The 25447-nt window shown below is 46.4% G+C and overlaps 1 protein-coding gene across 1 annotated transcript; it reads left to right on the top strand.

Annotated features, from left to right (window-relative positions):
- Nucleotides 1–2781: 2781 nt before the first annotated feature.
- Nucleotides 2782–24609, top strand: LOC128846020 (olfactory receptor 11A1-like). The gene is made up of 4 exons (XM_054045108.1): nt 2782–3708; nt 8664–8695; nt 23551–23769; nt 24321–24609. Exons 1-4 carry the CDS (start codon nt 2785–2787, stop codon nt 24607–24609), a joined length of 1464 nt encoding a protein of 487 aa, XP_053901083.1. The 5' UTR covers nt 2782–2784.
- The last annotated feature ends 838 nt before the right edge of the window (nt 24610–25447 follow it).

Below are 25447 nucleotides of genomic sequence, written 5' to 3'. Positions count from 1 at the left end.
CCACTCGCCCTCTCTGCACGCGAGCTGGGATCCACGCTCCCTGCCTAGCCCGGTGGCGCCCTGCACAGCCCCACTTGGGTGGGGAAACGCTGCACCGCCCTGGGGAGACTCAGAGCAGCAGCGGCAGCAGGACCCCTCCCCCCTCCCTGCATCCCAGGCCCCACTTCCCTCCCTCCCTGGCTCCTCACACCCAGGCTGGGCTGCAGTTCAGGCTGCCCGGCCCCTGGAGAGCCAGAGCATCATCCCCCGGAGCTGAGCCCCTCTCGCCGCCGCAGCCCGGGCTCAGCTCCGGGGGATGATGCTCCGGCTCTTCCGTGGCCGGGCAGCCAGAACTGCAGTCCAGCCTGTGCGACTCAGGCTGCCATGAACGCCATCTAGCAACTGCAGCCAGAACTGCAGCATCACTTCCAGCTCAGCCTGAAAGCCTCAGCTGACAGGGAACATCTTGGTTCAGGGCTGGCTCCCGGCTTTTTGCGCCCCAAGGGGAAAAAAAGGGGGGGCTGGAGTGCCGCCCCTTGGAAAGTTCTGCCCCAAGCACATGCTTGGAGCACTGGTGCCTAGAGCCAGCCCTGGATATATAAACAGGAGAATGTTAAGTAGAAGTAGGGAAGGGATCTTGCCTCTATACTAAGATTGGCTGGGACCATGGGTTTTTTCTGCCTTCCTCTGCATAGGCTGGGCTGAACATATCTCATCTAAACAATTCCCTGCAGTCACAGGGGCCTCAGGCATTGGTGGCACCTTGGTCCCCCCTGTTCTCTGCCTGTGGCACACAATGGTTTAGTCTCCTGAAGGCTGAAATACTTTGGATTCAATGAGAGGTAGCTGGGTGAAATGTGGTGGCCTGTGATATACAAGAGATCAGACTAAATGACCTGATGGTCCCTTCTGGCCTTAAACTCTATGAAATTGTCTCTCTCCCTTCAAGCCATACCTTGCCATGATGACAACCTAGTCTGGCCTAGCTTCTTCAGATACCCCCAGCAGGTTCCTGTGTCTCACTCTGGTTCCCCCAAGCAACTACTGCTTCTTTCTTGAGTGTCCCTTGAAATCTTGCCAGATGTGTGTCGTTCTTGTTGTTTCTGTGCTTGGCCTGTCCTGGGTTGTTTTTAAGGGTATGTTTACAATGCAAGTAGTACAGCAGCATCACTATAGTATAGACACTTGCTAAAGCTACTAAAAAGGATTTTCCATTGCTGTAATCAATTCACCCCCTCAAGAGGGAGTAGCTACTTGACACAGGAATTTTTCCGTTGACCTAGCTGCACCTACAGTGGGAGTTAGGCTGACTTAACTTCATTACATGGGGCATGAAATTAGGTTAACCTAAGTTTTAGGGATAGACCAGGACTAGACAAACCAGTTCTGTAACCTCAGCAGGAGATGGAGCTACAATCCTAGCCAATGGTTCCAGCTTTGTCCCTTAATTGCTCTTGCGTCAGTTGATAGGAGGATATCTGGAGTCATCTCTTCCTTCCTAACTGTATTCCAGACAAAGTCCTATTGAGTTGAACCAATTTATTCATACACTGTCCATTGCAGTGAGCATCCTAGCCTGGGTCAACAGACTCAGGCTAGCGGGACGTGAGCTACCACACTAAAAATATCTGTTTAGATAGTGATTTCCACTTGTGGCTCAGGTTCTGGAGCCCACCACACTCCCTAGGCTTCAGAACCCGTGTCAGAATGTCTACCCAGCTATTTTTAGTGCAGAAGCTTGAGTCCAGCAAGCCAAGTCTGTTGACTCAAGCTGGGTGGCTCACTGCCATGGGCTGTGTAGACATACCCACAGAAAACATCTCAATCACCAGGTCAACATACAGTATCCATCAATTCTTACAAGGCAGCTCCAACTCCATTACAAATGTACTAAATTTTACAGCTAGGCAAATAAAATGTTGGTGGAGCATTTTTCAATGGAAAAATCAAAAGGTTTTACAAGAAGGAGTCAATTTTGTCAACATTTTCTAAGGAAGAAAAGTCAAAGCATTTCATTTTTATTTTATCACAGGAGTGGCCAAACTTTCTGACCCTTTGAGTCATATATAATAATCTTCAGAAGTTCGAGAACCATGCCTGTCAGGGCTCTGGGCTTGTGCCCCGTGGGGTGCACCTGCCGGGGCTTAGGCCCCACTCCTTCTGAAGCCCTGAGCCCAGCAGGTGTGCCCTGAGCCTCAGTGCCTCCTGTGGGTAAACCCCCACAGGGCAGAAGCTCTCCCTTCCCTTTGTCTGGTAGGCGGAGAATGGGTCGGGGGGAAAATCTGTGAGCTGCACTTTACCTGTACAAGAGTCGCATGTGACTCACGAGCTGCGGTTTGACCATGACTGCTTTATCATTTCAATTCATTTTGTTTTGAGTTTTATGTTATATTAAAATAGTCATGTTAATATTCTATTGTATTTATATATTATATTTAATATTATTCATACAATATTATATTTAATATTTTAATATAATAGGAGAGTCTAAACAAAATAATACCACATTATCAAAAGGCAACAGTGTTACCTTATCTCAGTGAAATGTTTGGACATTATCAAAATAAAATGAATCAATATTATCAAAATATAACATTTTTATGTTTCCAAATCCAAAATTTTCAGAATCTTTGTTCCATGGGAAATTTAATATTTAATACCAATTTGGAAAAAAAATTGTTTTGAAATTTCAGAATTTCCCATAGAATGGGAATTCCAGTCTCTAACTGGCTCCATTAAACTTTAAATATATATATTGTCCATGTTCTCCTCCAGGTTTTGTTGGATTTTCTCTAGATACAACCCATGGCAAATGCAGATTTGGGAAATCAAACATCCATCACAGAATTCATCCTCCTGGGATTTGGGAACCTCCAGGAACTGCACTTTCTTCTCTTACTGCTGTTTCTAGTGATCTACATTGCGACCATGGGGGGGAACATCCTCATTGTTGTGTTAGTTGTGGCTGATCAGCACCTTCACACACCCATGTACTTCTTCCTGGGGAACTTGTCCTGCTTGGAGACCTGCTACACCTCCACTATCCTGCCCAGGGTGCTGGCCAGTCTCCTGACTGGAGACAGAACCATTTCTGTTAGTGGTTGCATCACACAATTTTATTTCTTTGGTTCTCTGGCAGCTACAGAAAGCTATCTCCTTGCCATAATGTCTTATGATCGGTATTTAGCAATTTGTAACCCCCTGCATTATGCAGCCCTTATGAACAGCAAATTTTGCCTTCAGCTAATGGCTAGTTCTTGGATAAGTGCTTTCTTGGCCAATTGCTTAGTGATATTTTTGGCATCACAATTAACTTTTTGCCACTCCAATGAAATTCCCCATTTCTTTTGTGACTTCTCCCCAATTGTAAAACTCTCCTGCAGTGACACCACCCTCATTGAACTTCTGACTTTCATCATGGCCTTTATATTCACAGTGACACCATTTCTGTTAACCCTGTCATCCTACGTTTGCATCATCACCACCATCCTGAAAATCCCATCCACCAAGGGGAGGCAAAAGGCATTTTCCACCTGCTCCTCTCACCTCATTGTGGTGACCATTTTCTATGGAACCATCATGATTGTCTACATGCTCCCAGACACCAATACACTGCGAGACCTGAACAAAGTGTTCTCTGTCTTCTACACAGTCCTGACTCCTCTGGTCAACCCCCTCATCTACAGTCTGAGAAACAAAGAAGTACACAAAGCCCTGAGGAGAAAGACTGCCAATAAACGGAGAGCTTTTTGTGAGAGCTAAGATGATCTGATCCCATTCCATTAGGTTCAACTGAAATAGGGGTAAATTGACATGCTTGAATGAGTGAGAGCAGCACATTCTGGGTAGCCTGACACTGGCAACTGGAATTCCACTAGGGAGAGTGATGGCACACTGAGGTTACTGACAGCTACAGAGGAAGAGTCCAGTGGCTGAGGTGCTACCCTGCATTTGGTTCTTTGCTTTCCTCAAAGCCCTTGTGATTGTGAATTTAGTCTCTCTGAGCCAGATTTTTTAAAGGATTTAGGTGCATAAAGATGCAGCAGGGTGCCTATGGCTAGAGTAGCATGCTACTGCTTAAAAATAAGAGGAGGCCATTAGAAGTTTAAGTTTAAAAGTTAAGAAACAGACAGTCTACATGTAATCAGCCATCTATAATAACAATAATAAATGGTACATTTCTTCTATAAATAAACTGGGCACCACAAGTATCAATGGTAATGATAATAATTACACTTAGGGACAAATTTTTAAAGGAATTTAGGCACCTAGTAGGGTTTTTAAAAGCACCTAACACCCATTGAAATAGATGAGGTTTAAAGTTGAAGCTAGATAATTTCAGCCTGAAAATAACATGCACATTTTTAACTGTGAGCTCATCAGATAGAATGTGATGGGAGCCAGATCAGAACGTTAGGTAGATTGGCCACACACACTCCACTCTAGGACTGATACTTGGTTTGTGGTAAAGATTAGGAGTGCCAGTTATTAAAATGTTTTTGTTGTTGTTGTGATGGGTGTGAGCGCTTGAAAACTTTCACTGAGACCTCCGGGCAGAGGAGTGACCTCTGATATGTTGTACTGAAATTGTACTTAATTATTCTTAGGCTAGGAAGCATTGATTTTTATCAGTAAAGGTCAGTAAATGCTGATTTCACTGCACACAAACAATCCAACAAAGATATTTCCATCCATAAAAATTGAAATTTAGATAGGCAAAGAAAGAAAAATGCTTCTTGAGAATTTATTACAGTTTGATGTAAAGCTATTTACTTTATATATTTTGACATGTGATATTGACCATTTGTGTTTTAATGGTTATAAAGCATTACAATTGTTGAATCTGACCATCAACTATGATTAAATAACTATTGTCTGACCCCCATAGTCTTAACCCTGAATACTTTCCCCCACCATGAAAATTTAAATAGCTAAAAATAAAAATAAACATGAATGTTACCTATTAAAATTATAAAAACAATTCAAATAAAATTCTATCAAGCCTACCTATTCTTTACATTTTTGTACAGATGGGCTTGTTGCATAAAATTAGAATTTAAAAATAAAATTAGCACATTCTAGTTCTGATTATTCCCAAGAGTCAACTGAGAATGGAGCCCCTTTGTCCCAGGATTGTACAAACATAGGGGGATAAAAATCTCTGCACCAAAAAGCTTGCAATCTAAGTAGACTATGGGTAATGAAGTGGCTAGATAACAGGGCTTGTATCTGTGCTCTGCTATAGACCCCCGTGCCATCTTGCATAAGTCACTGAAGGGCCAGATTTTTAAGGTATTTAGGCACCTAGTGGGATGTTCAAAAGCATCGAGGTGCCTAAAGCTCAACTGATGTTTTTGAAAAATCCATTTATGTTCCTAAATCGCTGTAAAAATCTGGCCGTAGGACTCTAAAAAATGTCAGTTCTACTCTTCCCCTCAAAGTGAGCAGCTGAGCTCAGAGTCCCTCATTTTCATTGTATCCAAAAATAAATTGGCTGGCGGGGCGGCAGGGTTTGCAAATGTCATGTTAGTTCCCTGTATAAACACTTCCCCATTGTTAAATAATTAACTACCCACTGGACCAGGGATTCCCAGGTGAATGCTGGAGGCATCAGGCTATTGAGTCTCTCTGGCCCAGTGACTATTCAAGTGCTCTCTCTTCATGCAGTGCAAAGAGATCTTACACTGGCCAGAGAAAGCCCTGGAGAATTATTCCAGGAATCTCCAGCCAGGGCAATGCCAATAGTGGTAGCCTTCTCCACCTGCCATCACCATCTTTCAATTAGTTGCCCAGCCTCATATACTCTGTAATATGAGACTACTCCTTCATGTCACCAACTAGTTCAGTGAGTGATATTCCTCTCTAGCAGCTTATCCATGGGGATATATCATAACTATAAAGGGAAGGGTAACAGCTCTCCTGTGTACAGTACTATAAAATCCCTCCTGGCCAGAGACTCCAAAATCCTTTTACCTGTAAAGGGTTAAGTAGCTTGGGTAACCTGGCTGACACCTGACCCAAAGGACCAATAAGGGGACAAGATACTTTCAAATCTTGCGGGGGGGAAGGCTTTTGTTTGTGCTCTTTGTTTGGGAGTTCGTTCGCTCTTGGGACTGAGAGGGACCAGACATCAATCCAGGTTCTCCACATCTTTCTAAACAAGTCTCTCATATTTCAAACTTGTAAGTAAACAGCCAGGCAAGGCGTGTTAGTTTTTACTTTGTTTTCTCAACTTGTAAATGTACCTTTTACTAGAGTGTTTATCTCTGTTTGCTGTACTTTGAACCTGAGGCTAGAGGGGAGTCCTCTGAGCTCTTTAAGTTTGATTACCCTGTAAAGTTATTTTCCATACTGATTTTACAGAGATGATTTTTACCTTTTTTCTTTAATTAAAAGCCTTCTTTTTAAGAACCTGATTGATTTCTCCTTGTTTTAAGATCCAAGGGGTTTGGATCTATATTCACCAGGGAATTGGTGAAGAGTCTCTCAAGGCTTCCCAGGAAAGGGAATCCACTTGGGAATGGTGGCAGTGGACCAGATCTAAGCTGGTAGTTAAGCTTAGCAGTTTTCATGCAGGCCCCCACATTTGTACCCTAAAGTTCAGAGTGGGGAAGCAGCCTTGACATGGTGGCATACCGGAGGGAATCATTTTAAACCCAAAAGCCAGTAAGATTTTTTTTTCCTTCTAGGTGCTTGGAAAGCAGAGCTGAAGGTAGATGCATATCGTATCTCTCCTTGCCTGAAGGCAGAGGTGTTAAGTTTTTTTAACAAGGGTCTTTGTTAAGAGAAGGGTTCAATTAATGAGCAAACAACTGGTAAAAGGAATTTACAAGCTGAATTGTTTTTTTTTTCTTTTTACACCTTCGGGAGTAGCTAGTTAGAAAGTCTCTGTTAACTCAGCAGCAGCCTGAGCTGAATGCATCCCAGTTTCAGTCAACTGCAGAGGGCTGTGACCCAGCAAAAGAAAACAGGAAAATGACTACAAAAGAAGAGAAAGCCAAAGAGGAGGCCCACAAGAGAGCTATGTAGCTGGAGAAAGCCAAAGAGGAGGCCCACAAAAGAGCTATGGATCTGAAAGAAAAAGAGATGGAGGAGAGAGAAAAAGAAAGGAAGCATGAACTGGAAGTAGCAAAGGCTAGGCCAGATACAACAGCCAATCGTAACAACCCCTCTCCAGGTACCATTTCCCATCCCAAAAAATTCCCCACCTACAAGGCAGGCGATGATACTGAGGCCTTCTTAGAAAATTTTGAAAGGGCCTGCCTTGGATACAGCATCACTACAGACCAGTACATGGTAGAGCTGAGGACCCTTAGCAGAGGTGGCGGCTGAAATGCCTAAGGAACACATGAACAGTTATGAACTTTTTAAAAACAAGGCCAGACTCAGAATGGGGCTAACACCCGAGCATGCCTGTCGGCAGTTCAGAGCCCTAAGGTGGAAACCAGACGTGTCATTTAACCGGCATGCCTACCACATAGACAAAAATTGTGATGCCTGGGTATCAGGAGCAAATGTTAAATCTCTGGAAGATCTGGTTTCCCTAGTAAAAATGGAGCAGTCTTTAGAGGGTGTTCCTGAGGAAATAGAAAGGTACATCCCAGATAGGAAGCCCAAAACTGTAACTGAGGCGGGGGAGATTGGAGCCAAATGGGTGGAGGTGGCAGAAAAGAAAAAAACTAGTAGCAGTTGGAGCGAATATCAGAAGGGGCAACCCAAAACCAAACCTTACCACTGGGGACAACCCAAGGCCCCACCCACATCCCAAGGGAAACCCCAGACGCCTTCTCACCCCACCACACCAGTCTCCACCAACCAACATCGCCCCGGTGATACCTTAGTAGGGCGATGTTTTAAATATAATGAACTGGGACATATAAAGGCTCACTGCCCCAAGAACCCCAACCGATTACAGTTCATTACTCCACAATCACACCAAAGATCCCCAGACCCAGATGCCTCTCTCGTACCCTCGGAGCGAAGGGAAATCTTGAGAGTGGGTGGAAAGAAGGTTATCGCATGGAGGGACACTGGGGCACAAGTGTCAACTATCCACCAATCCCTAGTAGACCCCAAACTCATCAACCCGAATGCTCAAGTGACAATTCAACCCTTCGTGTCACAGTCTGTAACCTTGCCTACAGCCAAGTTGCATGTCCAGTACAAGGGCTGGTTAGGAATGTGGACTTTTGCAGTCTATGACAATTATCCCATCCCCATGCTGCTGGGGGAAGACTTGGCCAACCATGTGAAGCTAACCAAGAGGGTGGGAATAGTCACCCACAGCCAGGCTAAGCAAGCTTTAACCCCCATCCCTGTTCCTGAGCCGTCCACCAGGGCCCCGTCTGTGTTACCAGAGACCTAGACAAAGGTGGTGGAACCGGATCCCCTGCCAACGACTGCAACAGCCATAGTGGATCCAATCCCAGGGACCCAGCCAAAGCCAGTCCCAGAACCAGAACTGGCAACACAACCAGCACCAGAACCATTGCCAGCTCTGAGTCCAGCGCTTGCAAACCCATCTACAACTCCAGTGCCAGAGGGCACCAGCGACCCTGAACTGGCGGAAGCAGCAGATAACCCTACCCAAGAGGCTCAGCCAGAGCCTGAAATACCACATAGTGGACCAGCGGACAGCGGTTCACAGTCAATGGAAACAGCCCCAGCACCTGCATCGCTTCCAGAGGCACCAAGCCCAGTCCACAGTCCAAGGAGGAACTGATGTCTCCAGCCTCAAGGGAACAGTTCCAGGCCGAGCAGGAAGCAGATGACAGCCTTCAGAAAGCTTGGGCGGTGGCACAGAACACCCCACCAACTCTCAGCTCTTCTAACCGATCCCGGTTTATTGTAGAACAAGGACTTTTATACAAGGAAACTCTTTCTGGTGGACACCAGGAAGATTGGCATCCTCAAAGACAGTTGGTAGTTCCCACTAATTATCGGGTAAAGCTCTTGAGCTTAGCCCATGATCATCCCAGTGGCCATTCTGGGGTGAACAGAACCAAAGACCGGTTGGGGAAGTCCTTCCACTGGGAGGGAATGGGCAAGGACGTTGCTAATTATGTCTGGTCTTGTGAGGTATGCCAACGAGTGGGAAAGCCCCAAGACCAGGTTAAAGCCCCTCTGCAGCTACTACGCATAATTGAGGCACCATTTCAGTGCATAGCTGTGGATATTCTGGGTCCATTCCCAATGAAGACACCCCGAGGAAAGCAGTACGTACTGACTTTCATGGATTTTGCTACCCGATGCCCGGAAGCAGTACCCTTAAGCAACACCAGGGCTAAAAGTGTGTGCCAGGCATTAGCAGACTTTTTTGCCAGGGTAGGTTGGCCCTCCGACATCCTTACAGATTCGGGAACTAATTTCCTGGCAGGGACCATGAAAAACCTGTGGGAAGCTCATGGGGAGAATCACTTGGTTGCCACTCCTTATCACCATCAAACCAATGGTCTGGTGAAGAGGTTTAATGGAACTTTGGGCCCATGATACCTAAATTAGTAAATGAACACTCCAATGATTGGGACCTAATGTTGCAGGAGTTGCTTTTTGCCTACAGGGCTGTACCACATCCCAGTTTAGGGTTTTCACCATTTGAACTTGTGTATGGCCGCGAGATTAAGGGGCCATTAAAGTTGGTGAAGCAGCAATGGGAGGGGATTACGCCTTCTCCAGGAACTAACATTCTAGACTTGGTAAGCAACCTACAAAGCACCCTCCGACACTCTTTAGCCCTTGCTAAAGAAAACCTAAAGGATGCTCAGGAAGAGCAAATGGCCTGGTATGATAAATATTCCAGAGAACGGTCCTTCAAAGTAGGAGACCAAGTCATGGTCTTAAAGGCGCTCCAGTCCCATAAAATGGAAGCGTCGTGGGAAGACCATTCACGGTCCAGGAATGCCTAGGAGCTGTTAACTATCTCATAGCATCCCCCACCTCCAACATAAAGCCTAAGGTATACCATGTTAATTCTCTTAAGCCCTTTTATTCCAGAGAATTAAACGTTTGCCAGTTTACAGCGCAGGAAAGAGATGACACGGAGTGGCCTGAACTTTTCTACTACAAAGGAAAAAAGAATGGTGGCGTGGAAGAGGTGAACCTCTTCACGACCCTTGGACGTCTGCAGCGACAGCAGATCAAAGAGCTGTGCACAAGCTTTGCACCAATTTTCACAGCCACTCCAGGGCGGACCGAACGGGCATACCACTCCATTGACACAAGTAATGCTCACCCAATTAGAACACCACCCTACCGGGAGTCACCTCATGTCCAAACTGCTATACAAAGGGAGATCCAGGACATGCTACAGATGGGTATAATCCGCCCCTCTAAGAGTGCATGGGCATCTCCAGTGGTTCTAGTTCCCAAACCAAATGCGGAAATACACTTTTGCGTGGACTACCGTAAGCTAAATGCTGTAACTCCTCCTGACAACTATCCAATGCCACGCACAGATGAGCTATTGGAGAAATTGGGACATGCCCAATTCATCTCTACTTTGGACGTAACCAAGGGGTACTGGCAAGTACCACTGGATGAACCCGCTAAGGAAAGGTCAGCCTTCGTCACCCAGGCAGGGGTGTATGAATTCAATGTACTCCCTTTTGGGTTGCAAAATGCATCCGCCACCTTCCAAAGACTTGTAGATGGTCTCCTAGCGGGATTGGGAGAATATGCAGTTGCCTACCTCGATGAAGTGGCCATTGTTTTCTGATTCATGGACAGAACATCTGGAGCATCTGGAAAAAAGCCTTCGAGTGCATCCGGCAGGCAGGACTAACTGTTAAGGCTAAAAAGTGTCAAATAGTCCAAAATAGAGTGACTTACCTGGGGCACCAGGTGGGTCAAGGAACTGTAAATCCCCTACAGGCCAAAGTGGATGCTATCCAAAAGTGGCTGGTTCCAAAGTCTAAGAAACAGGTCCAATCCTTCTTAGGCTTGGCTGGATATTATAGGCGATTTGTACCACACTACAGCCAAATCGCCGCCCCGCTGACAGACCTAACCAGAAAGAAACAGCCAAATGCAGTTCGGTGGACTGATGAGTGTCAAAAGGCCTTTAAGCAGCTTAAGGCAACACTCATGTCTGACCCTGTGCTAAGGGCCGCAGACTTTGACAAACCGTTCCTAGTAACCACAGATTCGTCCGAGCGAGGCGTGGGAGCAGTTTTAATGCAGGAAGGACCGGATCAAGAATTCCATCCTGTCGTCTTTCTCAGGAAGAAACTGTCTGAGAGGGAAAGCCACTGGTCAATCAGCGAAAAGGAATGCTACGCCATTGTGTACGCACTGGAAAAGCTACGCCCATATGTTTGGGGATGACGTTTCCAACTAAAAACAGACCATGCTGCACTAGAGTGGCTTCATACTGCCAAGGTGAATAACAAAAATCTTCTTCGGTGGAGTTTAGCTCTCCAAGATTTTGATTTTGAAATACAACACATTTCAGGAGCTTCTAACAAAGTGGCTGATGCACTCTCCCGGGAAAGTTTCCCAGAGTCAACTGGTTAAAAGTTGTTCTTGGAATGGAACATATTGTTAGTTTTTATATAATCAGTAGTATGTCTAAAGGTACATGTGTCTTTTTAACTCTGTTTTCTCCTAGAGCTCCAGGAAGAAATCACAGCCAGTGTGGAACTGGATGTCCAACACTATCTCTGATTGGGAGGCGTGTCATAACTATAAAGGGAAAGGTAGCAGCTCTACTGTGTACAGTACTATAAAATCCCTCCTTGCCAGAGATTCCAAAATCCTTTTACCTGTAAAGGGTTAAGAAGCTCAGGTAACCTGGCTGACACCTGACCCAAAGGACCAATAAGGGGACAAGGTACTTTGAAATCTTGGGGGGGGGGGAAGGCTTTTGTTTGTGTTCTTTGTTTGGGAGTGAGTTCGCTCTTGGGACTGAGAGGGACCAGACATCAATCCAGGTTCTCCACATCTTTCTAAACAAGTCTCTCATATATCAAACTTGTAAGTAAACAGCCAGGCAAGGCGTGTTAGTTTTTACTTTGTTTTCTCAACTTGTAAATGTACCTTTTACTAGAGTGTTTATCTCTGTTTGCTGTACTTTGAACCTGAGGCTAGAGGGGGGTCCTCTGAGCTCTTTAAGTTTGATTACCCTGTAAAGTTATTTTCCATACTGATTTTACAGAGATGATTTTTACCTTTTTTCTTTAATTAAAAGCCTTCTTTTTAAGAACCTGATTGATTTCTCCTTGTTTTAAGATCCCAGGGGTTTGGATCTTCATCCACCAGGACTTGGTGGGAGGAAGGAGGGGAATGGTTAATTTCTCCTTGTTTTAAGATCCAAGGGGTTTGGATCTGTATTCACCAGGGAATTGGTGAAGAGTTTCTCAAGGCTTCCCAGGGAAGGGAATCCACTTGGGAATGGTGGCAGCGGACCAGATCTAAGCTGGTAGTTAAGCTTAGCAGTTTTCATGCAGGCCCCCACATTTGTACCCTAAAGTTCAGAGTGGGGAAGCAGCCTTGACAGGATAACAGCCTACTGCTAAGGTAACTAATTCCATCATTGCTCCTTTCAACACAAGTAGTCAGGGTGTTTTTGCCAGAAGAGTGGTGCAGGTATTGACTGACCCCAGCTAATCTGGGACTAGCAGGGGAAAAAATGTTCACGAACCTCGGGGCATGCTTTGTAGGGCATCTCTAAGGGTTAAAAAAAGTGCTAAACCCTTCAGTTAGTTCAGCCAGACCTGGAGGGAGACAGCAATACTAGAAGGCAGACAAAGTTCTCTGCCCTGAGGGCTGAGGCTTATAGTCCTGCTTTTCTTATTTCTGCAAGAAGGTTACCCCAAGGAGAAGGATACCAGACTATTAAAAAACTGGGCCCTTGCTGCTTGTTCAGCTAATCTGATGATATAAACAGCAAATCAGCAGTGTAAGTTTGAAATGCATAGGACCTATGGCCTGTGCACCTTTTGGTACTTCAGAACTCTGAATGTCTGATATTATTGTTTTTGTTTGCATCGTAAATACTGTGTTACTGTAATGACAAGATTACATTTAGATTTATGAGGAGTTTTAGTTAACCCTCAGATTGTTTTGTTTTAAACTAAAATATTTGTTTTTTTCTGAGACTATTTACTGCATTATGAAGTCTTTATTGTCAAGCTGGGCCCTAAAAACCTCTAAGGATGGCGATTCCACCACCTCTCTAGGTAACCCATACCAGCGCTTCACCACCCTCCTAGTGAAATAGTTTTTCCTAATATCCAACCTAGACCTCCCCACTGCAACTTGAGACCATTGTTTCTTGTTCTGTCATCTGCCACCACTGAGAACAGCCGAGATCCATCCTCTTTGAAACCCCCTTTCAGGTAGTTGAAGGCTGCGATCAAATCCAGTGGTATAGCCAGGTTCTAACATCAGGGGGAGAGAACACATAAAAAAAAAGGTGAAACCCGACATATCAAATTACTAATTACATACTTTTAAATTTGTTATACATACTTATTTTGTACTTAAAATAAAAACACAAGAATTATATTATTTTACAAGTACATAAGCCCACTTGATAAGTTTTATTGTTCTTGGGTCTGGCTTCCATCCCCTCTCCAACTGTTGCAGCTGTCTGGAGGTGCTTGCCTTTCACGACTTCCTCATTCATTCAACAGGGCAATTGATTAAGGGGTGGGGGGAAATCTTAGTCTATTCTTAGCAATGAGACATTTTTCTTCTATCTTATTCTATCCTTAGGGGCTATAACATTATACCAAGGGCAATGCAAAGTTTCTACATGAGGCTTTGATACAAAGTTTTCATATACCAAGGCTCATCAGTACAAGGTTTCTATATTAGGCTTCGATACAAAGAGTCTGTCTATACTTACCTCCGGGTCCGGCGGTAAGCAATCGATCTTCTGGGATTGATCCTGGAAGTGCTCACTGTCGACGCCGGTACTCCTCCTCCACGAGAGGAGTACGCGGAGTCAACGGGGGAGCCTGCCTGTGGACCCGCGGTAAGTTCGAACTAAGATACTTCGACTTCAGCTACGTTATTCACGTAGCTGAAGTTGCGTATCTTAGTTCGAAGTGGGGGGTTAGTGTGGACCAGTTAAAAGTTTCATGAAAAGAGGTCACACGTGGGTAGACCCACTACAAGGTTATATGAAGAGGCACAATGTAAATTCTTATGAAAATTATCAGAGATTTATCTTGGGGAATTATGGGGGGGCTGGCTGGATGGCCCTGGTTCTGGCCATCCCTGCCACAGCCACAGCCATAACCAAGTCCTCTAGTGTAGTCCTTATTCAAAAAAAGGCTGAACTTCATAAAAGCATTGGGATAACAAAAACAGATAATACCAGCTACTTGTGTTTGGCTTTACAGGGGGAACAAATAGCAAAAACTATAATGAAACATTTGGCATCTGCTCAAAAAGTGCCTGTCAGTTTATGCTAAGGTGACCATATTTCCCTATGCTGAGTACAGGACACCTATTAAAAAGACTCATATTCATGCAAGTTCAATGGCAATCAATCACAACTATGCAGTACAAATGTTTAAATCAATGAATGCATGTGCACCAGGGTCCAGGGAACCTGACTGTAGGGGCTTCAGCAAACCTGGCCAGAGATGTGGCTCAGTTCCCCCTCCCCCCCACTCAACACTTCAGAGCTTAGCTTTGGGGCAGAGAAACTTCCCTGTGCCAGCACTGTGCGGGGCTTTGGCAATGCAGGACTCAGCTCCGCCTGGCCAGTGCCCCAGGCTGGAGGGTCTTGGGTTTTCCTGGGGTGCCGGCCCAGACAGAGGCAGTAGGGGAAGGAAGGAGCCTGCAAGCCAGGCTGTTGGTGAGATGCGCACGCGGCCAGGGGCTGCTTTTCCACACAGCACTGGGAGTGGGATGCACTCTGCCGGGGGGATATGTAGGAGCAGTGGGGTTGGAGAGGCGAAGGAGCAAAGCAGGGAGAGGACAGTGAGTGGGGAAACACGTAAAGGGCATAGATAACAATTGATCTGGGTGACCAGAGCACTTTAGGCCTGTCATAAACATACAGCTAAGGGTATCATAAAATCCCTCTTTACCCTGTAAGGGGTTAATTCCTCTTTTAGCTGTAAAGGGTTAAGAAGCTCAAGTAACCTAGCTGACACCTGACCAAAGGGACCAATAAGGGGACAAGATACTTTCAAATCTCAGACTGGGGGAAGGTTTTGTCTGTCTGTTCTGTGTGCTTGCTGGAGACAAACCATGAAGGCAAGTACTTACCATCCCGATTTTACAGAGCTGATTCTTAGAAATAAGCTTAGGGGTCTTCATGTGGGTCCCCACGTCTGTACCCTAGAGTTCAGAGTGGGGAGGGAACCCTGACAAGACTCTAACTAGAAATGGATCTGGGCAGCGAGAGCACATCAGGAGCTAGCTATAATTTATTCCGGGTGCCTAGAGCACTTCAGGAACATAGGAATATAAGAACCGACATACTGGGTCAGACCAAAGGTTCATCTAGCCCAATATCCTGTCTTCTGACAGTGGCCAATGCCAGGTGCCCCAAAGGGAATGAACAGAACAAGAGGTCATCAAGTAATCCAGAGCTAGATATTGATCCCAGTGGTCAGGGCAACTGAGGACATTGCTAGAGATTGATCGAGGTGGCCTGAGCAATTCAGGGCCTAACTAGAAACAGATCCAGGTGGCTAGAGTACTTCACAACCTAGCTAGAGATGGATTCAGGTGCTCTGAACACTTCAGGCTCTAAGTAGAGTTTGTTCTCTGTGGCTGGAGGACTTCAGGCCCTAGCTAGAGATAGATGGTGGGACCAGAGCACACCAGGGCCTAGCTAAAGATGGATCCAGGTGGCCAGAGCATAGGGTGACCAGATGAGAGGAAGAAAATATCGGGACACATGGGGGGGTGTCCCGCCGGTGGAGCAAAAAAAAAGGAATGCCACCACCGGCGGAGCAAAAAACAAACAAATCCAGAAGTGCGAAATATTAGGACAAACTGCATCCTGACCAAACATCGGTCAGGAAGCGGGACAAACGCCTCAATATCGTGACAGTCCTGATTTTATTGGGACATCTGGTCACCTTACCAGAGCACGTCAGGGCCTAGCTAGAGATTGGTTCCAATGGCCATAGTACTTCAGGGTTTAGCTAGAGATTGATACGAACTACTAGAGCACTTGAAGCTCGAACAAGAAATTGATTCAGGTTTCTGGAGCTCCTCAAGACCTAGCTAGAGATGGAGCTGGGTGGACAGAGTACTTCGGGCCGTAGGTATAGAATGATCTGTTTGACAGAGCACTTCACCTCAAGACCTAACTAGAGATTGATTCAGGGGGCCAGAGCACTTCAGGACCTAGCTAGTGATTGATATGGCTGGCACTCAATGTTCTAGGAGTCTCTGTGCACCCTGTGAGATTGTTATTCTAATGCTAAAGATGATCTGTCCCCAAAAAATCACACATACCAACCTCCCCAAAAGAAAACAAAATCTAAAAGTTTCAACCCCCTGTACCAAAGCAGAGTTTTTTCACCCTGACAAGGGAAAAGAACTGGAAACTTCATGACGTCTATGAGGAGCTTCCTTATTGTCATCCATTTTACATGGCAGGAGCTTAGGTACTACATTGAAGGGCAGCTTAATAAGTCCCTGAGGCAACCTTTAAAGATGTCCATATGTAATAGACTAAGAGTCTTGGAGTGTTTGGTCCAGATCAGTGCATTTTGACCGAGGAAGTCTGGGTCAAAGTGCCATATTCCTGGCCATGCCAAGGCTGGGTTACATTTGGGAATTACCTCCCTTCTCTGTTCCTCAGTTTTCTCGGCTGTGAAATGGGGATGATGTCACTTGCTATCCTTTGCGATGTGCTTTGACCTCCATGGCTGGAAAGTGGTATGTAGGAGGTCAATATGACCATTAAAGGGATTGTAACTAATTTCCCATTCACTTGGGCTCTTCACACACATAGAGCACATGGAAAAAAGGGAGATTTCCCTGGGGATTAGGATGCCAATTGCACTTGCTTTGCTGTCACACAGTTTTAACAAGTAACACAACATCAACTCCCCTCTGAAGGGAACCCAGAACATCACAGGCAGCAGTCCTAAGAGAGATCCCAGCAGCAAGGGCCAGGGGACAGCTGCTTTCCCTGATAAATCCTGTAGGAACCCAGAGCAGGAGGCACTAAGGATTTGTGTGATGCCAGCAGTCAGCCTAGGCAGCAAGAGGCGCCTGTCCCAGCAATCACAGGCAGGGGTCTTCCCAGGAACTCGGACAGGAAGGCTGACTGACACCAGCCCCAGTCCCTTGCCATGGAAAGCATGCTGCTGGATGCTGAGGATTGAAGGTGCGTGTCACTAGTCTCAGGGCAGATCCTCAGGTCCTTGTTCCTATGCAGCCCTTGCTCTGAGACAGCCTCTTGGACGGTGTCCTCACATGCTGGTAGTTGTGCCGAAGGAAGGACTTCAGAGTTGTTTTTTTTGTTGTTTGCAGCTAGAGCCACGGATGGATCAAAAAGGAGACCCAGCTCTCACCTCTACCCTTACACACCGTGTGTCTGTTGTCCACGCACCATTGTGCTCCCTGGCTGGCTGTCCCCCCCCCTCTCTCTGACAACTCATTGTTTGCTCAGGGACCTTGCCCCTCAGGTTCTCAGCTGCCTCTCCAGACTTTTCTGGGGGGCAGATTCCAATGCACCTTCCCAGCCCAGTGCTGAGATGCTGAGTGTCTCCTGCTGAGTGTCTCCTCCGTGGGTTTCAGTGGGAGCAGAGAGGCTACTAGCGTTTTTGGGTGGTACTGAGCTCCCCCGAGGAAAGGGTGTATTTTAGAAATTCACTGAATGGATACTAGTATCAGGGGGTAGCAGTGTTAGTCTGTATCCACAAAAACAACAAGGAGTCCGGTGGCACCTTAAAGACTAACAGATTTATTTGGGCATGAACTTTCGTGGGGAAAAAACCCACTTCTTCAGATGCATGGACTGAAAATTACAGATGCAGGCATTATATACTGACATGAAGAGAAGGGAGTTATCTCACAAGTGGAGAACCAGTGTTGACAGGGCCAATTCGATCAGGGTTGATGTAGTCTGGAATGGAGACTGGAATCCTTACAGATTAGAAAGCAGCGACCTGTGTCTGTGTCACAACCTTTGCAGAAGCACTGACTGCTCTACCTTAATTTTTGCAGACGATGGGTATTACAGCAGTTAGGGCACCAGCCTGCAACTTTGAAGACTTGGGGGTCTCCTCTCTGCTCAGCCGCAGCCTTTCCGGGAAACCTGGGGTAAGTCACTTTGGATTGTATTTTGAAAGGTATTTAGGCACCTAATGGGATTTTCAGAAGCACCGAGGCTCCTCATGTTATGTCACAGGGTAGTGTGAAGATCAACACATTAGAGATTGCGAGGAGCTCGGACACTGCAGTAACAGGGGTGGATAAGTACCTGGCACAGGAAGACTTTCCATTCTTCCCCCATATCTCCCACCCCAGGCCCTGGTACCACTGCAGTGAGAGCGCGGCTGGGAGTGCTGAATTATGGCTTTCCTGTGGAAGGTGGGATGGGGCACAGACTCTACCTGCAGTTCCACCCAGCGCCCTCCAAGCCATCTAGCAGCTTGGAATTGTTACTAATTGTTTGGTGTTTGCACAGCACCCAGCACAATAAGGACCTGATCCCCTGGCACTGCCACAACACAAACAATCAGTGATTGTCAGTAATTAATAGTTACAATTAATGATTAATAGCCGGTAATTTCTTCTAAGCCATTTTAATGGGTCTGGATCGGTCACTACTGCTCTATGAGCGAGAGGAAACTGTGTGTGGTTTGATTTGTGTCTTGGGCACATCTGGGGGCAGAGTCACTTTCCCATCTGTGCTGTTGGTCAGTGTCACTCCCTCATCGCAGGCACTGATATGATGCAACTTCCCTCCTGCCCTTCTCCAGGGCAGCTCGTGGTATCTGACCCTGGCCCCAATCACAGCATGGGTAGTGGCTACAGTGGGGGAGTAACTCAACATCAGCTCCCAGCACACTGCAATGGGGCGAGGGTTGATGCCATCCTAAGCTGTATAAACAGGGGTGAGGGGGAGAACAGGAACAGGGAGGGGGTTTCACCTCTGCAGAGAGCACAGGTGATACTGATACTGGAATACCGTGTGCAGTGCTGGGGAGTATGTTTTAAAACAGATGTTGAAAGATTGGAGAGGGTGCAGAAAAGAGCCACAAAACCAGTCTGAGGGCTGGAGAAAATATCTTACAGTGAAAGACTTAAAGAGCTTGATCTGTTCAGTTTATCAAGGAGAAGACTGAGAGGTGACTTAATTACTGCCTATCAGTACCTTCATGGGGAGAAAATGCTCATTAGAAAAGGGCATTTTAATCAAACAGAGAAAAGCTCAGTTAGAACCAATGGCTGGAAGCTAAAGTCAGACACAATTACATGAGAAATAAGGCACAGGTTTTTTTTTTTTTCCCCAGAGAGGTGATTATCCTTTGGCACAAACTACCAAGGGAAGTGGTGGATTCTCATCTCTTGATATGTTCAAATCAGGACTGGCTCCCTTTCTGGAAGGTACATCTTAGCCAAACATAAGTTATTGAGCTCAATGCCAGGTAACTGGGAAATTCTATGGTTATTGTTAGCCAGGAGCTCAGAATGGATGATCTAATGACTCATAGACTTTCAGGTCAGAAGGGCCCCTCATGATCATCTAGTCTGACCTCCTGCACATTGAAGGCCACAGAACCTCTGTAATAGACCCCAAAACTCTGGCTGAGCTATTGAAGTCCTCAAATCGTGCTTTAAATACTTCAAGTTACACAGAATCCACCATTTATGCTAGCGGTCTGTGTCCCATGCTGCCGAGTAAGGCAAAAAATTGGCAGGATCCCTGCCAATCTGACCCAAGGGAAAATTCGCAAATATGGTGACCAGTTAGACCCTGAGCATATGGCCAAGATCCACCAGCCAGACACCTGGGGAACAATTCTTTGCAGTAACTCAGAGTTCTTCCCATCTAGTGTCGCATTTCACCGGCCATTGGAGATAGTTGCTGCTAGCAGTCGTAGATCGGCCACATGCCACTGTAGACAGTCCTATCATACCATCCCCTCCATAAACTTATGAAACTCAGTGTTGAAGCCAGTTAAGTTTTTTGCTCCCTCTGTTCCCCTGGGAAGGCTGTGCCAGAATTCATTCAATGATGGTTAGAAACCTTCACCTAATTTTGAGACTAAACTTCATAGAATCATAGAATATCAGGATTGGAAGGAACCTCAGGAGGTCATCTAGTCCAACCTCCTGCTCAAATCAGGACCAATCCCCAACTAAATCATCCCAGCCAGGGCTTTGTCAAGCCTGACCTTAAAAACCTCTAAGGAAGGAGATTCCACCACCTCCCTAGGTAACCCATTCCAGTGCTTCACCACCCTCCTAGTGAAATAGTTTTTCCTAATATCCAACCTAAACCTCCCCGACTGCAACTTGAGACCATTACTCCTTGTTCTCTCATCTGGTATCACTGAGAACATCTAAATCCATCCTCTTTGGAACCCCCTTTCAAGTAGTTGAAAGCATCTATCAAATCCCCCCTCATTCTTCTCTTTTGCAGACTAAACAATCCCAGTTCCCTCAGCCTCTCCTCATAAGTCATGTGCTCCAGACCCCTAATCATTTTTGTTTCCCTCTGTTGGACTCTTTCCAATTTTTCCACATCCTTCTTGTAGTGTGGGGCCCAAAGCTGGACACAGTACTCCAGATGAGGCCTTGCCATGTCGAATAGAGGTGAATGATCATGTTCCTCGATCTGCTGGCAATGCCCCTATTTATACAGCCCAAAATGTTAGCCTTCTTGGCAACAAGGGCACACTCTTGACCCATATTCAGCATCTTGTCCACTGTCACCCCTAGGTCCTTTTCTGCAGAACTGCTGCCTAGCCACTCGGTCCCTAGTTGGATAGTTTATCTCCATTTGTTTTTGTGTCAACATTTGTACTTAAATAACTTCTCTCCCTGCCTGGTATTTATCCCTCTGTTATATTTATAGAGAGCAATCATATCTCCCCCCAGCCTTCTTTGGGCTAGGCTAAACAAGCAAAACTGTTTGAGTCTCCTTTTATAAAATAGGTTTTCCATTCATTTGATCATCCTAGTAGCCTTTCTCTACACCTGTTTCAGTTTGAATTCATCTTTCTTAAGCACGGGAGACCAGAACTGCACACAATACTCCAGATGAGGTCTCTACTGGAAATACTTCACCTGACGCATCCTAGGACTGTAGTAGCCTTTTTCACAGCCACATCACATTGGTGGCTCATAGTCATCCTGTGATCAACCAATACACCCAGGTCTTTCTCTCCCTCCGTCAGTTCCAACTAATACATCCCCAGCTTATAGCAAAAATTATTGTTGTTAGTCCCTAAATGCATGACCTTGCACTTTGCACTAATAAATTTCATCCCATTTCTATTACTCCAGTTTACAAGGTAATCTCACTCTTCTTGTGTGATATTCCAGTCCTCCTCCATATTGGCAATCCCTCCCAACTTTGTGCCATCCATAAATTGTATTAGCACATTCCTGCTTTTTGTGCCAAGATCAGTAACAAAAATGTTAAATAAAATTGGTCCCAAGACTGATCCCTGAGGAACTTCACTAGTAACCACCCTCCAGCCTAACAGTTCACCTTTCAGTACAACCCGTTGTCTCCCTTTTAACCAGTTCCTTATCAACCTTTCAATTCTCATATTAATCTCCTTCTTCTCCAATTTGACTAATAATTTCCCATGTGGAACTGTATCAAATGCTAAATCTACTGCATTTCCTTTGTCTAAAAAAATCAGTTAGCTTCTCAAAGAAAGAGATCATGTTGGTCTGGTATGATCTACCTTTTGTAAAACCATGTTGTATTTTATCCCAATTGTTGTTCACCTCTATGTCCTTAGCTACTTTCTGTTCAAAATTTGTTCCAAGACCTTGCATACAATTGAGATCAAACTAAGAAGCCAGTAGTTTCCTGGATCACTTCCCCCCCCCCTTTTTAAAAATAGGAACTATATTAGCAATTCTCCAGTCATAGGGTGCGACCCCCAAGTTTACAGATTCATTAAAAATCCTTGTTATTGGGCTTGCAATTTCATGTGCCCGTTCCTTTAATATTCTTGGGTGGAGGTTATCCGGGCCCCCAGTTTGGCTGAGTTTGGCTTCCACTTTGGATGTGGTAATTTTTATCTCCCTATCCTCATACCCATTAGCCACCCTGCCATGACCCCTAAGCTCTTCTTTGGATTTAAAGATTGAGGCAAAGTATTTGTTTACGTGTTGGGCCATGCCTAGATTATCTTTGATCTCCACCCCATCCTTAGTGCTTAGTGGTCCCACTTCTTCCTTTATTTTCTTCTTCTTTATATGGCTACAGAACTTTTTACTATTGGTTTTAATTTCCTTTGCAGAGTCCAACTCTGCTTGGCTTTTGGTAGTTCTCACTTTATACCTACATTTTCTGACCTACAAGAGGTAGCCTTCCTCGCTGATTCCTCCTATCTTCCATTCCTTGTTGGCTTTCTGCTTTCTCTTAATCACCTGTTTGAGATGCTTCCTCATCCAACTTGATCTTCAGCTCTCCCTACAATTTTTTTCCCCCTTGCTTAGGATGGGTTCTTCAACTTTGACATAAAGTAACTCCAAGCCTCCTCCACATTCAGATCCTCGAGTTCTTCAGTCTAGTCCCCTTCCCTAACTAATTCCATTACTTTTTGAAAGTTTCTCCTTTTGAAATCAAGGACGCTAGTTGCAGATCTATTTTTGTTTATCCTCCCATTTAGTATAAACTATGAATTAACTCATGATCATTCAAGCCAAGATTGTCCCCAACAACCAGTTCTTCTATACAGTCCTCATTACTCACTAATCCCAAATCTAAAATGGCATCACCTCTTGTTGGTTAGGCAACTATTTGATGAATAAATCTGTCATTTGTGACAGCCAAGAAAATCTGGGCCCTCCTATTATTAGTAGCACTTGTCCTCCGATCTATATCTGGGAAATTAAAGTTCTTCTCTGAGTACTTGTTCATGTCCATTCCAACCAGGTGTGTGCACGCCAGCTGGAAGATTTTCTCTTAGCAGCGTCCCTAGGGTCAGCCTGGGCACCCCCTGGAGTCACATCTTCATGGTGCCCAATATAGTCCCATGCCGACCCCCTACCCCTGTAGTTCCTTCTTACCGCCAGTGACGGCTAGCTGGAACTTCGCTCGCTCTTGTGGCAAGTGCTTTGGCAGTGACTTCTGTAGTTTCTTGTACATACAATATAAATAGTTCTTTAGTTAGATACAGTTGTAATAGTTTAGTTTTGTTTGGGGGGTTTCCCTCACAACGTTTATCCACCTCTGGGGTATGTAGGGTCTCCAGGGTTTAAGCTTTGTGAGGACTCTGGCAAATTGATGCCCAAGAGTGACCCTCACTCTTCCTGTCTGCGGTGCCTCAGAGAGAGTCACCAGAAAGAAAGGTGCAGGATCTGTAAGGGTTTCCGACCCAGAACCCTTAAAGACCAGGAGCAGAGATTTAAAATCCTGCTAATGGAGGCAGTGCTATGACCACACTCTGATTCCAGATTTGCCGAACCTGCGCCGAGTACCTGTTCGTCGGTGCACAATGCTCTGGCGCTGGCGGTGTGTGAACTGGTGCCGATTAAGGACCCTAAGGACCCTCGGCACCATCATGGCTCGGGCCATAAGAAGCCATCCTCGGTGCGGCATCATTCTCAATCCCCAGTGCCGTTAAAGAAGAAGAGGCCGGAGAGGGGTCAGTGCCCCCCGCTGAAGCCTAAAGGGTTGGTGGCGTCCACGAGTGCCTCAGGACAGACTGCCTTGTCCCTACAGCCCTCCAGGGTCTCATCGATTCCTGCCCCGGCTGGGGTCCAGTTGAGTCCAAACCCCCCACGGTCCCCAGACCACCAAGGCAACCACCTCCAGCTCCCATCGACACCGGAGGCATTTGAGGCGGCCAAGGACCTGATGCCAACCTCTCACAGAGGAGGGACAAGTCACCAGTGACTGCGTGGTCCCACTTCCAATCCAGGGGCAAACAAGCGCTGATGGTATGCCGATCTCCATCCCCGCGCACCTCTGCCTGTCATGGCCAGTACACATAGGGGAGCCACACAGATCCCCGGCCTCTCGGCACTGCTCGCCAGCAGTCCAGGGCACAGCTCCTCTGTGGTCCTCCTACTCAGAGACCTCGGAGTCAGAGGTGGACTCCTATCACTCCAGCAGGTCCAGGAGCAGGAGGTCCAGATCGCGCTGGAGTCATCAGCCATCGTGGCCACAGCAGAGGCAGCCATCATCCCAATGGCCCTTTTGGACACCTTGGGCGTACCACCAGAGCCAGGGTCAGGTCCAAGGTCTCGGTTGGCATCTCTGTCTTCGGCATCCTTTGTTCCACTGCCTACCGAAGTGCCAGCCCGACTGTTATAAACAACTGCTCCAGCACCGACCTTTCCATCAACGGCACCGCCGACGGCTGCAGCTCTGACTCCACCGGCATTGACGAGGTCAGCACTGCCGGATCTAGCGGCTCCCACATAGACCGTGGCACGGAGGCTCCCACCTTCAGTGGTCTCAGCACCGCATCCCATCGAATACCACGTGCCGAGAGACCCAAGGGGTACTGAAGGCAGTGAGCAAGGTCCACTGCCAGTTCTCTTCTCATCATCCTCACCAGGTAAAATGGTTGCGGGGGCGTTGGTGGTTCCACCTCTGGAGGATAACCAGGTTCTCCAGCAGCTCCTGCACCGGGCTGCCCAAAGTCTGGTCATATAGGCAGAGGAGGTGGTGGAGTCAGACCCAGTTGTGGACATCCTCACACCCTTGGGCCCATCGTGGGTAGCCCAGCCACTGATAAAGACAGTAATAGATACAACTAAATCTGTGGCAGACCCCTGCTTCTCTGGCCCCTATGGCCAAGAGAGCTGAAACCATCCAATGGGTATTTTGTACCATCCAATGGGTATGAACACTTATATACCCACCCACCCCCCAACCTGTTGGTGGTTGATGAAGCCAATCAGAAGGAATGTCAGGGCTTCCAAGGTTCCATCCCAAAAAATAGGGAGGCAAAGAGATTCAACCTGTTTGGCAGGAAGGTCTATTCGATGGGGGGGGGCTAAAGCTCCGCATCACAAACCAGCAGGCAATCGTGAGCAGACATGCACACAACACCTGCGCTGCGATGGCCATGTTTGTAGAGCTCCTGCTGCAAGACTTTCACACTCAGTTCTCCAGACTAGTGGAAGAGGGGAAGCTGGTCTCCCAGGCCTTCCTACAGGTGGCTTTGGATGTGGCAGACGCAGCCTCACGCACACTGGCCACGGGGGTGGTAATGAGGTGGGGCTCCTGGTTGCAGGTCTCTGGACTACCCCATGAGGTCCAACAAATGATGCAGGACCTCTCCTTCGAGGACATAACCCTGTTTTCTGAGAAAACGGACAAGAGACTTCATAGTCTGAAGGA

Source organism: Malaclemys terrapin, chromosome 12, assembly GCF_027887155.1.
Source record: "Malaclemys terrapin pileata isolate rMalTer1 chromosome 12, rMalTer1.hap1, whole genome shotgun sequence".
Taxonomy (NCBI): Eukaryota; Metazoa; Chordata; order Testudines; family Emydidae; genus Malaclemys; species Malaclemys terrapin.
Note: the sequence above shows the minus strand (reverse complement) of the source record. Positions and strands in the feature narration are given on the sequence as shown.